Source organism: Trachypithecus francoisi, unplaced genomic scaffold (genome assembly GCF_009764315.1).
Source record: "Trachypithecus francoisi isolate TF-2019V2 unplaced genomic scaffold, Tfra_2.0 Lachesis_group9, whole genome shotgun sequence".
Classification (NCBI taxonomy): Eukaryota; Metazoa; Chordata; class Mammalia; order Primates; family Cercopithecidae; genus Trachypithecus; species Trachypithecus francoisi.
In genome coordinates, this window is record NW_022681474.1 from 27,754,423 (window position 1) to 27,769,990 (window position 15,568).

At 37.1% G+C, this 15,568-nt stretch overlaps 1 protein-coding gene across 1 annotated transcript in view; it reads left to right on the forward strand.

Annotated features, from left to right (window-relative positions):
* GPR158 (G protein-coupled receptor 158) overlaps positions 1 to 15,568 on the forward strand; it is a 456,409-nt gene that overhangs the window by 217,300 nt on the left and 223,541 nt on the right. Inside the window, exon 3 of the mRNA XM_033208979.1 lies at positions 5,645 to 5,747. Coding sequence (XP_033064870.1) covers positions 5,645 to 5,747 — 103 coding nt within the window. The remainder of the gene's footprint in view (positions 1 to 5,644; positions 5,748 to 15,568) is intronic.

A 15,568-nucleotide genomic window follows, 5' to 3' on the forward strand; every position in this document is an offset into this window, starting at 1 on the left:
GATATGATTTGTAATTGGAATTTATGTTTAAAAGAGAAGCAGAGCATAAAATTTTGGAAAATTTGCAGTCTGGCAATGCAATAAAAAAGAAAAACCCATTTTCTGAGGAGAAATTCTAGCTGGCTGAAGAAATTTGCATAAGTAACAAGGATATGCAGAAATTTGCACAATCACCAAGACAATGGTAAAAAATGTTTCTAGGGCATATCAGAGGTCTTCATGGCAGTCCCTTCCATCACAGGCCTGGAGGCCCAGGAGGAGAAAATGGTTTTGTGGGCTGGCTCCAGGGCTCTCCTGCTTTGTGCGGTCTTAGGACTTGGTGTCCCGTGTCTCAGCTGTGGCTAAAAGGGGCCAAGGTACAGCTCAGACCATTGTTTCAGAAGGTGCAAGCGCCAAACCTTGGCAGCTTTTGTGTGTTGTTGGGTCTGCTGGTGCACAGAAGTCAAGAATTGAGGTTTGGGAACCTCTGCCTAAATTTCAGAGGATGCATAGAAACACCTGGATGTCCAGGCAGAGGTGTGCTGCAGGGGCAAGTCCCTCATGAAGAACCTCTTCTAGGGCAGTGCAGAAGGAAAATGTGTGATGGGAGCCCAAACACAGAGTCCCCACTGGGGCACTGCCTAGTGGAGCTGTGAGAGGAGGACCACCATCCTCCAGATCCCAGAATGGTAGATCCACCAACAGCTTGCACTTTTTGCCTGGAAAAGCCATAGATACTCAACACTAGCCCATGAAAGCAGCCAGGAGGTAGACTGTACCCTGCAAAACCACAGGGGCAGAGCTGCCCAAGACCATGGGAACCCACTTATTGCATCAGCATGACCTGGATGTGAGACGTGAAATTAAAGGAGATCATTTTGGAGTTTTAAGATTTGACTACACTGCTGGATTTTAGACTTTAATGAGGCCTATAGTCCCTTCGTGTTGGCCAATTTATCCCATTTGGAATGGGTGTGTTTACCCAATGCCTGTACTCCAATTGTATCCAGGAAGTAACTGACTTGTTTTTGATCTTATATGTTCATAGGTGGAGGGGACTTGCCTTGTCCCAGATTAGACATTGTACTGTGGACTTTTGAGTTAATGCTGAAATGAATTAAGACTTTGGGGAACAGTTGAGAAAGCATGATTTGTTTTGAAATGTGAGGACATGAGATTTGGGAGGGGCTGGGGTGGAATGATATGGTGTAGCTGTGTCCCCACCCAAATCTCATCTTGAATTGTAGCTATCATAATCCCCATATATCATGGGAGGGAACTGGTAGGAAGTAATTGAATCATGGGGATGAGTTTTTCCCATGCTGTTATCTTGAAAGTGAATAAGTTTCACGAGAGCTGATGGTTTATAAAGGACAGTCCCCCTGCACGTGCTCTCCTGCCTGCTGCCATGTGAGATTTGCCTTTGCTTCTCTTTTGCCTTCTGCCATGATTGTGAGGCCTCCACAACCATGTGGAACTGTGAGTCGATTAAGACTCTTTCCTTTATAAATTACCCAGTCTTGGGTATGTTCTTATAACAGCATGAGAATGGACTAATACAGCCATCGAAGCTGCTTATGGTATACCTGGTTCAGCTGCAGCCTTGCAGGGAGCTGGTGCCCTTGCCAGTGCCTAGAGCTGTCCTCTCTTCTGCAGCTGGTGTGCCTTGCTGCACAGTGTGTGGACCCCACACTCACACCCCCCTTACTGCTCCACACCTGGCTTGCCCTTGGCAGGTGTGGGATCCAAGTCAGTAGCAGGAGCCAAGGACAGCCTTCCAGGCTGAGTGGGCATAATGCACCTAGCAGGCCAGAGAAAAACTCAGGCCTAGGTGCCACTGGCCACGGAGGTTTCTGGCTGGCAAAATGACACTCCAAGGATCCCATAACAATAACTTTTAATTTTCATATTTTTATTAATTTTTATCACAGGCTACTCATAGAGCAGTGAGGGGAAAGAAGTGCTACTTAACAAGCAGCCCCTCAGTCCAAATGGGGTAAACATTAGTTGAGCATCACTATATTTACATTTTTTTTTTAAACTAGGTTAACTGATTTCCTAATGTTAAAAATGTATAGTTTTGTTTAGGAGGTAACAGGGATGAAGTAGCGAGGGAATCATAGTGGTGGGTACAGCAAGAAAATATGCCTTCCAAGTTTATTGAAAATTGTAAATTTTCAATTTACAATTCTTCATCAAAAAATAAGCCAAGACCACTTGTATACTTCAAGGCAAAAGTATGAAAACAGTAGCACATTTGGTTCCGTGCAGGCGCTGCTGTCTTGGAGGTGGAGTTAGTGTAGCAGGATAATCTGGTTTTATTGATTTCAATTGACTAAGTATTTTTCTTTCCTTTGAGATCATAAAATTATGTATTAATAGAACAACAAGTTTGAGGTGGCTAATAATTCATGTTTCTGTGTTTTATGTAATAAAATTAGAAGGCATTTCTTTCAAGTTCAAGGAATATTTTATTTGGCAATAGGTACCAGATCTAATCAATTCAATTTTTAAACATTCATTTTTTTAAGTTGGCTGTAGAGTTAGTTTATAGCAGAGAGATACTTTAATTCCAATAAACTTTCAGATCTTCCATAAGAATTTAAAATTCTCAGCTGAGTCACTGTTGCAGTGTTGAGTCATATCATCATGAAATCAGTGATGTTCTATGTTCTAATGAACAGGATTAACCTCTGAATTTCAGCAAGGTAAAATATTTCAAGAATTCTAATGTAGTCTTAGTATCTAAGACTTAGCTTACCTGGTTTACTTTAGTTTACAAATCCTTGCTGGATGAATATTTAGTAAATGTAACTTACAACAAACTCCACATGCTATATTCATAGTATCGTGATATCATAATGGAAATAATGATACCCCACTGAATTGCTCTTCTCAGGATCCTTTGATTCTTTCTTTCTGCCTAACTTTTTAGCTCTGAAGTGGTCCGAGTCTCACCACTTGGACCTATTTCCTTGACAGTACGTTTAGAGGTTCTGGCAGGGAAATACAGCTGCTTGTGTACCCTTGAGTGAAGAATGGTTCTCTTCTATTTGGGAAGGTCATCCTCTTTGACTTTGACTACTAGCAAGTAGCTTCAGGAAGGACACACATGGAGTGGTGAGGAAGAAAAAAGACACCTGCCAAGTCAGCCAGATTAGCTGAATCAATCCTGGCAATCAATGAGGTAGCAGATGTTGCAGCAGGGTTACTCTTATATTTTTGGATCTATTTCCTTCACTGACTGAAGGCATTGCTTAGTGATTTAATCTTATCTAATCTCATGGATTTATCTGTGATCTTTATGCAAATGATTCTCAAATTATACAGCCTAGACATCTCTTCTAAACTTTATACTAGTTTATCAAACTACCTATTTGAGATCTAGATCTAAATTTTTGAATAATCACTTCACTGTGATTTCCAAAACGTGATTTCCAAAACTGATTTCCAAAACGTGATTTCCAAAACTGATTTCCAAAGCGTGATTTCCAAAACTGAACCTCTGATCTTTTCCCTAAATCTATAGCCTTTCTCAGATCAGTTGAATAACAACTCCATACTTAAGTTTGCTCAGGCCCAAAACCCTGGAGTCATCCTTTATTTTTCTCTTCCTCTTATACCCTGTGTTTAACCCATTAGGCCATCATGGTGTCTCTACCCTTTTCAGACTATGTCTGTGTCTGGTGGAATAGTTATTCTCATTACTTAAAGACAATAAGACTCAGAGACATTAAGAGAACAGCCAAAATTCACATGGTTGGGAAGTGATGAAGTCAGATTTCAAATTTATCTTTTCTGACTGACCACAATTAACATGCTCTTTCCATAATACTAATGCTTCTCCTAAATAAATGTTATAATTATTTTTTTATTTACATAGTTTAGAAATATGATTTGACCTATTGTATAACTGGAGCTTTATAAAACAGTACGTGTTATTTTGATTAGTTTCTATAGGAATTCTCTATGCATGCTGCGGTTATTTTGTAAATACTTGCTAACTCAGTTGAATTGACTGGTACTCTTGCTATTTTATGTTGCTCTGGGTTAGGAAATGTATTTTCAATTGCAACATATAATTGGATATGTGTGTATTAGATGGAAAAGAAGAGGTTATTAATGAAATTAAAATATTCAACAAGGTCCTTTGGAAACCTCTTTTTCAGAGATTTCTTGCTATGTCTCTTACTTTAGAATATGTATTAGCTTTTTTATCTTACATAAAAATACTTGTCTAATTGCTGGAGTTTTTGTGACATGTAATATTGATCTTAATGCTAATCATTTAAGCTTAGATTATGGAATAATTTAAATTCTTTAAAATTTTATCTCAAGGGCCTCTGAAAAGAGGGACATCTTATAATTCTTAAAGTCACTAGATTCTAAGTTCCTCTAATAGATTATAGTGTCAAAAAGGCAATGTGTTGGAATCATGGTAGAGCAATATCATAAAAGAAATTTCAGTGTTGGTTAGATTATTTAAATACTCCAGTTTTACTGATGTAGTTTTTGTAGTTTAGTAGAAGTTATTCCTTGCTATGTAATTAAATGTAGCAAAAATGAAGTATGCTAAGCTAAATTTTGCTTGGTTAAAATTACATATATATATATGTTTTTTTTTTTTGAGATGGAGTGTCACTCTGTTGCCCAGGCTGGAGTGCAGTGGTGCGATCTCGGCTCACTGCAAGCCCTGCCTCCTGGGTTCACACCATTCACCTGCCTCAGCCTCCCAAGTGGCTGGGACTACTGGCTCCCACCACCACGCCCGGCTAATTTTTTGTATTTTTAGTAGAGATGGGGTTTGACCATGTTAGCCAGGATGGTCTCTATCTCCTGACCTCGTGATCCTCCCACCTTGGCCTCCCAAAGTGCTGGGATTACAGGCGTGAGTCACCGCACCCAGCCTAAAATTGCATTTTTTGCTTGCTAGGTTATATCTTTGACCCTTGAAAGAAGTCAAGTTTAAATTTTGGGGAAATTTCTATTGTTTATGATTGTGACATATTTTGAAAGCTATTTTTCTTCTTTATATGTATATGTAAAACATTTATCTATTAAACAGATTTTAGGTAAACAGCCCTGGGATAATTAATTGATCTTTATTTTTGTCTTCTAAATTTGCATTTTTAAATTTACTTGTTTTATTATTTTATCAATTTGTGTTATTTTGATTGATTCCAGGATAAAATTTGATAACTGTTTAATTCATAAAAGCAGTTTTCACATCTTAAATTTTATATATCTGTTTACCTACCTACCTGCCTATCTACCCACCTACCTACCTTTGCTCTGATAGAAACATTCAGTATGGAATAACTTTTGAAATATATAGGCTTTGAAACAATTTCTTAAAGCAATAAAATGATATGTGAGGCACTAAAAAGGAAAACTGTGTCTAGTAATTAACTCATTCCGTTGCCACAGGAAGTAAAGATGTGTGCAACTGCAGCTGTAATGGCATAAATTTAGAAGCAAACTTAATTTACTGCTTCCAAAAAAATATCTGTTGGCACAACAAAACTAAAAAGTTCAAAAAAGAGCTATTTTATTTCTGGAAAATGTGTTGGTTTTCTGTTACCATTTGCAAGGATGGGTATCTGTGAGCCTTTATACCATGAGATAAGCCATGATCAACTATGTTGCTGTCTTTTCTTCTTCATAGTGTATGCCAATTAAAGGCCTAGGATTCGTTCTTGGAGCCTATGAGTGCATTTGCAAAGCAGGATTCTATCATCCTGGAGTCTTACCAGTGAACAACTTTCGGAGTAAGTGTCCTTTGTTTCTATGCATATATATGTATATACATCATCTACACTATTATTACGAAGATTTTCTTTTATCCTTGTTAGAGTTATATGGTTGGATAATCATTGGTTTGGCATTCTTTCATCACTTAAGGAGTTTTAGTTTTAGTTTGCCATCTACAGTGCTCTGGAGAACCACTAAAATATACCAAAAATATTCTTAGGTATATGTTAGTTTTTAATACATTTTAAAAGTCTGAAGATATTGTAGCTATCTGGTAAGACCAATGGGGATTTAGTTATTGAAAGATGCTATTACAGAAGGTTCCTAAAACTAATTTTGTCAGTTTGTTTATTTTACTTACCAATGTGTTTATATGTTTTTAATGCTGCATAAAAAGTTACCGTAAAGTGAGCAGCTTAAAGCAACACAAATTAGTTATCATACAGTTTCCATTGGTTAGGTTCCTAGTCCTGGGTTAGCTAGATCCTAAGCTCAAGGTCTCACCACTCTAAAATCAAGATGTTGGCTGGGTATAGTGGCTCACGCTTGTAATCCCAGCAATTTGGGAGGCTGAGGTGGGAGGATTTCTTGAGCTCAGGAGTTCAAAACCAGCCTGGACAACATAGTGAGACCTTGTCTCAATAATAATAATGATGATAATAATAGAGATCATCTTCAAAAAAATATAAGTCTACTTGCCGTTATTTGCGTTATCTAACCTCTATAAACAATCATGACCAGAGCCATGTCTTCATAAATTTAATAAAATATTACATGCGGAAATTTATAGTTTCAAAAAATAAAAATAAACTCAAGGTGTCACTTGGGTGTGATCTTCTCAGAGGTTCAGGGTCCTCTTCAAAGCTCTTTAGGATTGTTGGAAGAATTCAGTTCCTGGCAATTGTAGGCCTGAGGCCCTTATTTTCTGGCTGGATGTCAGCCCAGGGTCACTCTTAGTTCCTAAAAGTTGCCTCAAGGCCTAGCTATGTCACCCTCTCACAACATGGCTGATTCCTTTTTCAAGGCTACCAGGAGAATCTCCCTAGCCTGCTAAGAGAGAGTCTTAAATGACAGAGTGTAATAATGGGAGTGACTCTCCCATCACTTCAGCATACAACGTAGCCCAACCAAAAGAGAGAATGTCCCATCATTTTTACGGATCCACCCACATTCAAATGGAAATGATTATATAGGGCTTCTATTCCAGAATTGAAATTTGGTCATCTGGTTATTTTGTTCCTACTCCAGAAAATGTCAGTGTTACAATTCGAGTATTGAGTATTATTCTATCTCTGGAGAATGAACTTTTGCCACATCACCTTATAGCGATTGGATATAGTACCTAAGAAGAAAGACTAGTGGTAACAGGGTGGTTTCATGAAAGTTAGGGTTTGGGAGTTGCTAAAACTAGAGTACAGGTCTCTTTTAAATAGTTACCCATAAATCTTTGCCAGCCCTATTATCTGTGTAGGAATTTGGATTTCTCTGAGGCATACTTCAAAGGGTTCATTGAGATTGAGACCTGAATGTCTTCCTCTGGGAATTTTGGTAGACATTTATAGATTTATATATAGTGCTTTTTCTCTCTCTTGGAAGGCACTGTTTTTGGTCCTGAGACTGTTTACATTTAACTTGTAGGTTCTGGAGGTGAGAAACATTTTGCTGTCTCCTCTGCCACATATTTCAGAGTTTAGTCCTTGTTCTGAGTGAGTTGTTGTAGGCAGAATTCTAAGGTGGCCTCCCAGGTTCTGCTTCCACATCTTCTTAAGTGTGGGTGTGAGCTATCAATTTGCTGGGATGGTCACTCCCTTCCTTAGGTTCTGTTATTTAGCAACATAAGAGAGTGAGGATATAGTCACTTTTGTGATTACATTGTTTTATCTAAGACTCCATCATAGCAGACTGGAAGGAGAGAGAGAATCTTCTACTGGCTTTGAGGAAGTAAACTACCTTGTTGGGGAGACAACCATGTGGTTGGGGCTTGAGAGCAGCCTGTAAGAACTGAGAGCAAACCCCAATAGCCTACAAGAAAACAGGGACTTCTAGTACTACAGTTGCAGGGAAGTAAATTCTTCCAACAGCCTGAATACTCTCAGACGAGGACTGTGAGCTCCAGATGAGAATGCAGCCTAGCCAAAACCTTGACTTCAGCCTGGTGAGGCCCTAAGCAGAGAACCCAGTTACACTGTGCCAAGACTTCTATTCAATAGAAACAGGGAAATAATAAACAGACATCTTAAGTCCCTAAACTTTTGATCACTTATAATGTGGCAATTGCAAATATACAATAGCAACCCTGGTAATATATTTTAAGGATGATTATGCTTTTTGGTGTGTGTGTGCCAGACCATGGCGACACCGGAGCTACTTCGGTATTTTTCACGTTTATGGTCCAGACATAACATATGATTCAACACTGAAGGATTAAGGGAAAAGGTTTTAGCTTATGTTCTGTGAAGGTATTTTGTATCTGGTTTACCCACATTTGTTCTCAGCTCCCACTATGTGACTGAAATAAAACATCTAAATATTGTAGAATCAGAGAATGACTATGCCATTTGCTTATAACACTACCAGGAGAAACTGGTTAACCTTTAACAACTTATCTTTATTTAATTTGCACACTCCTACTTTCTTCCTTATTTTAAAAGCCAGTGTTTTCTTACTGGACCTACACTCTAAGAAAAGGCTGCTTCTCTGTGTGAGTCTAACTTCCATGTTATACACATTGCAGCCATGGAAGAGAGGCCACACTTTTCAGGAAGATGATCTATAATTGAATTTAGCTTTGATTCAGCTTTGACCTCAGCACATACTTAGCCAGGACCAACGTTCCTCAGTGACAGAGCCAAACAGTCACTGCATGTTGTAATTTGAAGCCAGTAAGGCAGGGGTCCCCAACCCTTGGGCTGCAGACTGGTGCCAGTTAATGGCCTGTTAGGAACCTGGCCACACAGCAGGAGATGGGCAGTGGGTGAGTGAATTAGTCCATTCTCCATTCTCATGCTGCTATGAAGAAATATTCAAGACTGGGTAATGTATAAAGAAAAGAGATTTAATCAACTCACAGTTTCACATGGCTAGAGAAGCCTCAGGAAACTTACAATTGTGGAAGGCACCTCTTCACAGGGTGGCAGGAGAGAGAATGAGTGTTGAGCGAATGGGGAAGACCCTTATAAAACCATCAGATCTCATGAGAACTCACTATCATGAGAACAGCATAGCAGAAACTGCTCTCATGATTTAGTTATCTCCACCTATTCCTGTCCTTGACACATGGGGGATTATTAGAATTCAAGGTGAGATTTGGGTGGGGACACAGAGCCAAACAATACCAGTGAGATAGTATTAATGCCCAAATTCTGCCTCCTATCAAATCAGTGGTGGCATTAGATCCTCATAGAAGTGCAAACTCTAATGTGAACTGCACATGTGAGGGATCTAGGTTGCACGCTCCTCATGAGAATCTAATGCCTGATGATCTGAGCAGTTTCATCCCCAAACTGTCATCCTGCATGCCCTCCACCTCAGTCCATGGAAAAATTGCCTTCCATGAAACCAGTCTCTGGTGCCAAAACAGGTTGGGGACCACTGCCATAAAGTACTCTTCAACCAGAAATAGCTTTCCTGGTGGCCTTGTCAAGTTGCACAAAAATCCAACATTAATCACTTCTTGTCCTAAAGAGAGAGTACAATAATCTGACTAGGAATATGAGCTGTGTAACTCACCGGTGTCATCATCCAAGACCTACTCAATATTTTTTATATTTTGGACTTATATGAGAATATATTGCTTGTCTCCGTGTTTTAAGTTATTAGGTCTCTTCATCATAGTATCTGGGCAAGTTATAGGGAACGTTATTTTTATACTTTCTTGATGAGGTATCTGTGACATAAGGAATGACCACATGTAGCCCTTGAGCCAAAGGTAAGAAAGGCATTAAGGACCCAACATATAAGATAACATGGAAAACTGCTAGCACAGTACATGGCATATAATAAGTGGTCAATACACAGTTAAATAATTAAATACACATATACCCACATATACAAACAAAATATTAATCATGCATGTAAAGAGATATCTCCTAAGCACCACTGGTCATTAGCACCTTATCTCAAATATTTTATTATATTAGGATAACCAGTGACTTTAGCTAGGACCTTTGGAGAATGAATTCTACAATAGGAGGAAATTAGTTGCCTAATAGGGAGAAACAAAGGATATATAGCAAAGATAAAATTCACTTTATTTATAATTGTAAATACAGAAAAAAGACCCAAAATTCCTAAATCTCTTGTAGTCTTGTGTCCCCTTTGGAGAGAGGAGCTAAGATGTGGTGATCTCTTAGAGAAAATATAAATATGACTTAAAAATTCTGTTAAAATGTGAAGTGATTTAAAAATCTTTATTTATACCTAGGCCCACAGTAAACAAATGGCTCATGAAGACCAAGAGAATGTATTCAAATAACATGATACGAAATTGTGCTGACAGTCCAGAGACCTTGTTCCTGGCATCTCTCTTGAAATTAGTAATCATATGTGAGTTAATGGGATCTGACATCTGGATAGTAGCAGGATTTCAGAATAACCAAGTACTGTTGTTTCGCTGTCTCTTCAAATCCAGGTTATTCCCTTCCAGGTTGATGAAATACAAGCTTGTGACTAGCTCATCTTCCTCAAATTCATCTCTCTTAGTATGGATTCTGTCTTCAGTGAAACTGCTTTTATCTTTTGTGTGGATATAGTGCCAGTCTTTCAGTCTTATTTCTTTGACCTTTTGGATCGACTTCAGCCTGTATACATTTCCAAATCTCAATTTACAAGTGACCCATATCCAAAAATGATAATCCCTACTTACCCAACTCTAGTGCTATTGATATAAGAAGATGCAATGGGAGGAAAAAGATAACAAAGTAATTAGAGACAATAAGAGTATGCAGTTCTGGAAGAAAAAGAAGGGAAGCTCTTTGAAAGCAATGTAATTTAGGGATTCTGGCTGAGCTCTACAGCAAATATTAAGCAAGGCTGACTTGTCTCTGGGATGAGTCTTGGTTTTCTTGCCTTGCTTGAGTCTCACATTCTCTTCCTACTCTCGTTCATGGCTGGGGAGTTGGGACATGTGCCTTTCCGAAAATCTCAAAGTTGAAAAAAACAAAGAAATGCTGAGAAAATGTTTCAGATCAGAGGCTAAGAAACATGGCAAGTAAATTCAATGCATGATCCTAGATTTCACCCTAGATGGAGAAAAGTAGCCACAAAGGACATTATTCTGGCAATTGATGAAATTTGAATAGGGACTATGTATTAGATGATAATATTATATCAGAATTAAATTTCCAACTTTGATAATTGTGATGTGGTTTTGTGTGAGGATGCCCTTTTCATAGGATATGCTAGCTGAAGTGTCTATGGGTAAAGGAATATAGAATCTCTATCCTATACTTACATGGTTCAGGAAGAATAGTATATGTTAAATTTATATAAACATCTATCAAGACAATAGACATTTCCTTTCTGAAGACTAAGCTCAGTATCAGTCTCTAGTATCTATTCCAAACTTAGACGGAATAGATTAAAAGAGCTTGAACACCACAATCTCATAAATAGCATCGTCACTTTCACCACTGGTCTGACTTCAACCTTGTAGTCTCGTTCTGAAGCTAGGCTTTTACTGTATTATAGGAACCTAGTCCTAATCAGTTTTACTCTAGTTATAGAAGAAAGATTCTCCATCCAATTGCCAATCTTACATTTTTGCCTCAGTAATTTGCTCAATTTTCATATATTTTTCATTAGTCTTATTTGTAGGGACTAATGAAAAATGCGAATCGAACATATTTCCAGATCTCAGATTATTTCAGTTCACTTGTCCTAAAAATGGGCTGTGGACTGAGATATAATACTTCAGTCCTCTGAAAATCTTCTTTTTCCTCCAGTAGCTGAAATACTACTTTATTAGACTTTTCCCCTCATTTAATATAATTGTATATATTTGTATTATTTTACTTTACTAGACTGCTAATTAAAGACTTATTTATATTAACAATCATCTTTCCCCAAATATTAAAGAAAGACCTCTGGCAGGGAAATTTGACTATTAATTAGCTCACTGTGGTAGGAAGAATGTCTGAAACTTCATTTACCAACATAATAGTGACAATTTTCTTTGCATGGTAGAATTATTTGTAATTTTTGTCTTCTTTTTGCTTCTGTGTTTTCTTTTTTGCTAAGTAAAAATACATTTCTTACACAAAATCATAACGTTTTAAAAATAAAATATAACATTCAGAACATATTCCTACCTGACTTAGCAAATTTAGAAACTTTGAAAAGATACAAGGTATTTACATTGCCTCTAAGTATCTCTCCACAAATTACTATTTACAAAGAAAAAAGTAACCTACAGTGAACAGACTTGTGGCATACCATCTTCCCAAGTAATTAATCAAAGTAGCATACTCAATTATTGGGACAAACTGACTCCTTGTGCCTCCTGGTATGTTACACTGAGGATACGGCATTATTTTTATGGTGTTCCTACCAAAAGTTAATAATCTGAATCTAATCATGAGGAAATATCAGGCATATCAAAACTGAGGGATATTCTATAAAATAACTGGTCTGTGTTTTCCAAAAATCTCAAAGTTGAAAAGAATAAAGAAATGCTGAGAAACTGTTTCAAATCAGAGGCTAATATACATGGCAAGTAAATTCAATGCATGAGCCTAGATTTCACCCTAGATTGAGAAAAGTAGCCGCAAAGGACATGATTCTGGCAACTGATGAAATTTGAATATGGGCTAAGTATTAGGTGATAATATAGTATCAGTATTAAATTTCCAACTTTGATAATTGTAATGTGGTTTTGTGTGAGGATGCCCTTTTCAGAGCACATGCTAGCTGAGGTGTCTATGGGTAAAGGGATACAGAATCTCCATCTTATACCTACATGGTTCAGGAAGAAGAGCATACATTTAAATTTATAAATATCTATCAAGACAATATGAATGGTAAAGTAAATACAGCAGAATGTAAATAATTGATGAATCTGGGTAAAGAATATATTGGATTTATCTCTACTATTCTTGTAGATTTTCTGTAAAATTTAAGTGATATCACAGTTAAAAGTTACAAAATCTAACTTTCAGAATATCTGTTTTAATTCAAAGGACTTAAATATTTCAATAATTGTAGCTTTGGTGGGTTAATTAGACATTTGTGATTTGGAGCAAAAATTCACTTATCAAAGGGAATTTATTGCTATCAAAAGGGACATGACTTTAAATTGTTTTTATCATAAAAATATTATATACTCATTAAATAAACTTTGGAATGTATACAAAGGTAGAATTTTAAAGGCCATTCAAAGTATATTTCTCATTTAATTCTTTTCAGTTTATAGTTTGTACACAAATATCTGTATATATCATCTTTCTAAAAATTTGGAATTATATTTATTTAAAATATTGTACATAGTTTCCTTGAACATAATTTTAATAGTTACATAGAATTCCATTGAATAAATGCACTGTGGTTTGCTTAATCATTCTAAAGTTTATACTTTTACTAGTTTCTATAAATATAAGACTATATTTATATAAAAATATCTAGAAGTTTTATGGGATTTTTTCTTGTCAATGAAAATAAGGCAAGAAATAAGTTAACATACTGTTCACAAATTGTCACAATTTATTTTGGCAGGCTTATGATTATAGGTGAACATTTTAGATTCCTCAGATGGCCTGTAAATGCTACTGTAACCTTCTCCCAATGTCCTTCTCTGTATTTTTTCTCAAGGCAACACTCATATAGGAAACTAAAGAGCTGCTACTGCCAAAGCTATATAGCTTTATACATTTGCCATTTGTCTTCAGGACGTATTTGTTTTATCTGAAAGTTCTAAGTCTCATCTTCAAGGGTTTTTAGATTTCAGCAGGGCAGATTGGCATTCTGTGCATGGAGGATGCGTTTCCAGTTGCTCAGAACTGAGATTTCCAAATCAAATTGTGATACAACATGGTTTCTAAACAGATTTGCCCATAGGTGCCAAAGTCAGCTGTGCTAACTCATATTCTTAATGTGTTTTTCTAGTTTGTTTCCAGCAACTTGAAAAATATTACTTTGATTAAATTTCTTAAGCATACAGGGTTTGAGAGCATAAACAATGAAGTAGTGAGTTGAATGTTATTTTCAACAAAGCATCTGTATTATAGATCAGTTAATTTATTCTTTTGAGAGGGCACTTTCATCAGTAACAATTGTTTATTGAGTATCCAATATGTATAAACTACTAAGGTGCTAAGTGTATAAAGAGATACATCTATAAATCATGGCCCCATCTCAAATAATGTAAAATTTTAAATAATCATAAGCTTAAAAACAGAGCTTATTTGTTTGTTTGTTTGTTTGTTTATTTATTTATTTGAGACGGAATCTCACTGTGTTGCCCAGGCTGGAGCGCAGTGGCTCGATCTCGGCTCACTGCAAGCTCCGCTTCCCGGGTTCACGCCATTCTTCTGCCTCAGCCTCCCGAGTAGCTGGGACTACAGGCACCTACCACCACGCCAAGGTAATTTTTTATATTTTTAGTAGAGACAGGGTTTCACCGTGTTAGCCAGGATGGTCTCGATCTCCTGGCCTCATGATCCTCCTGCCTCGGCCTCCCAAAGTGCTGGGATTACAGGCATGAGCCACCGGGCCCGGCCTAGAGCTTATTATTATTCTGTAGTAGTATGATTTCTACTAGCTGCATATATTCTCTTTTCCTAGATAGGGAACTTTAGCATAAATCAGCAAAATATTTTTAGAACTAGAAGATTATTAAATTGTGCTTTGAGTCCTAAAGGAAACACTGAATATCACAAGCTCTGTCTTTAATTTTAGTTGCTTTTTGAGCTTTAGAAATCAAATCTCTTTACTTTTGGTTTTGCTTTCTCTCTTTCACAACTTTGTGTTCCATGAATTTTTCATGAATTTTTTTTTCATTTTTTTATTATTATACTTTAAGTTCTAGGGTACATGTGCACAACGTACAGGTTTGTTACATATGTATACTTGTGCCATGTTGGTGTGCTGCACCCATCAACTCGTCAGCACCCATCAACTCGTCATTTACATCAGGTATAACTCCCAGTGCAATCCCTCCCCCCTCCCCACTCCCTATAATAGGCTCTAGTGTGTGATGTACCTCTTGCCAAGTCCAAGTGATCTCATTGTTCAGTTCCCACCTATGAGTAAGAACATGAGGTGTTTGGTTTTCTGTTCTTGTGATAGTTTGCTAAGAATGATGGTTTCCAGCTGCATCCATGTCCCTACAAAGGACACAAACTCATCCTTTTTTATGGCTGCATAGTATTCCATGGTGTATATGTGCCACATTTTCTTTGACAAACCTGAGAAAAACAAGAAATGGGGAAAGGATTCCCTATTTAATAAATGGTGCTGAGAAAATTGGCTAGCCATAAGTAGAAAGCTGAAACTGGATCCTTTCCTTACTCCTTATACGAAAATTAATTCAAGATGGATTAGAGACTTAAATGTTAGACCTAATACCATAAAAACCCTAGAAGAAAAACCTAGGTAATACCATTCAGGACATAGGCATGGGCAAGGACTTCATGTCTAAAACACCAAAAGCAATGGCAACAAAAGCCAAAATTGACAAATGGGATCTAATTAAACTAAAGAACTTCTGCACAGCAAAAGAAACTACCATCAGAGTGAACAGGCAACTTACAGAATGGGAGAAAATTTTTGCAATCCACTCATCTGACAAAGGGCTAATATCCAGAACCTACAAAGAACTCAAACAAATTTACAAGAAAAAAACAAA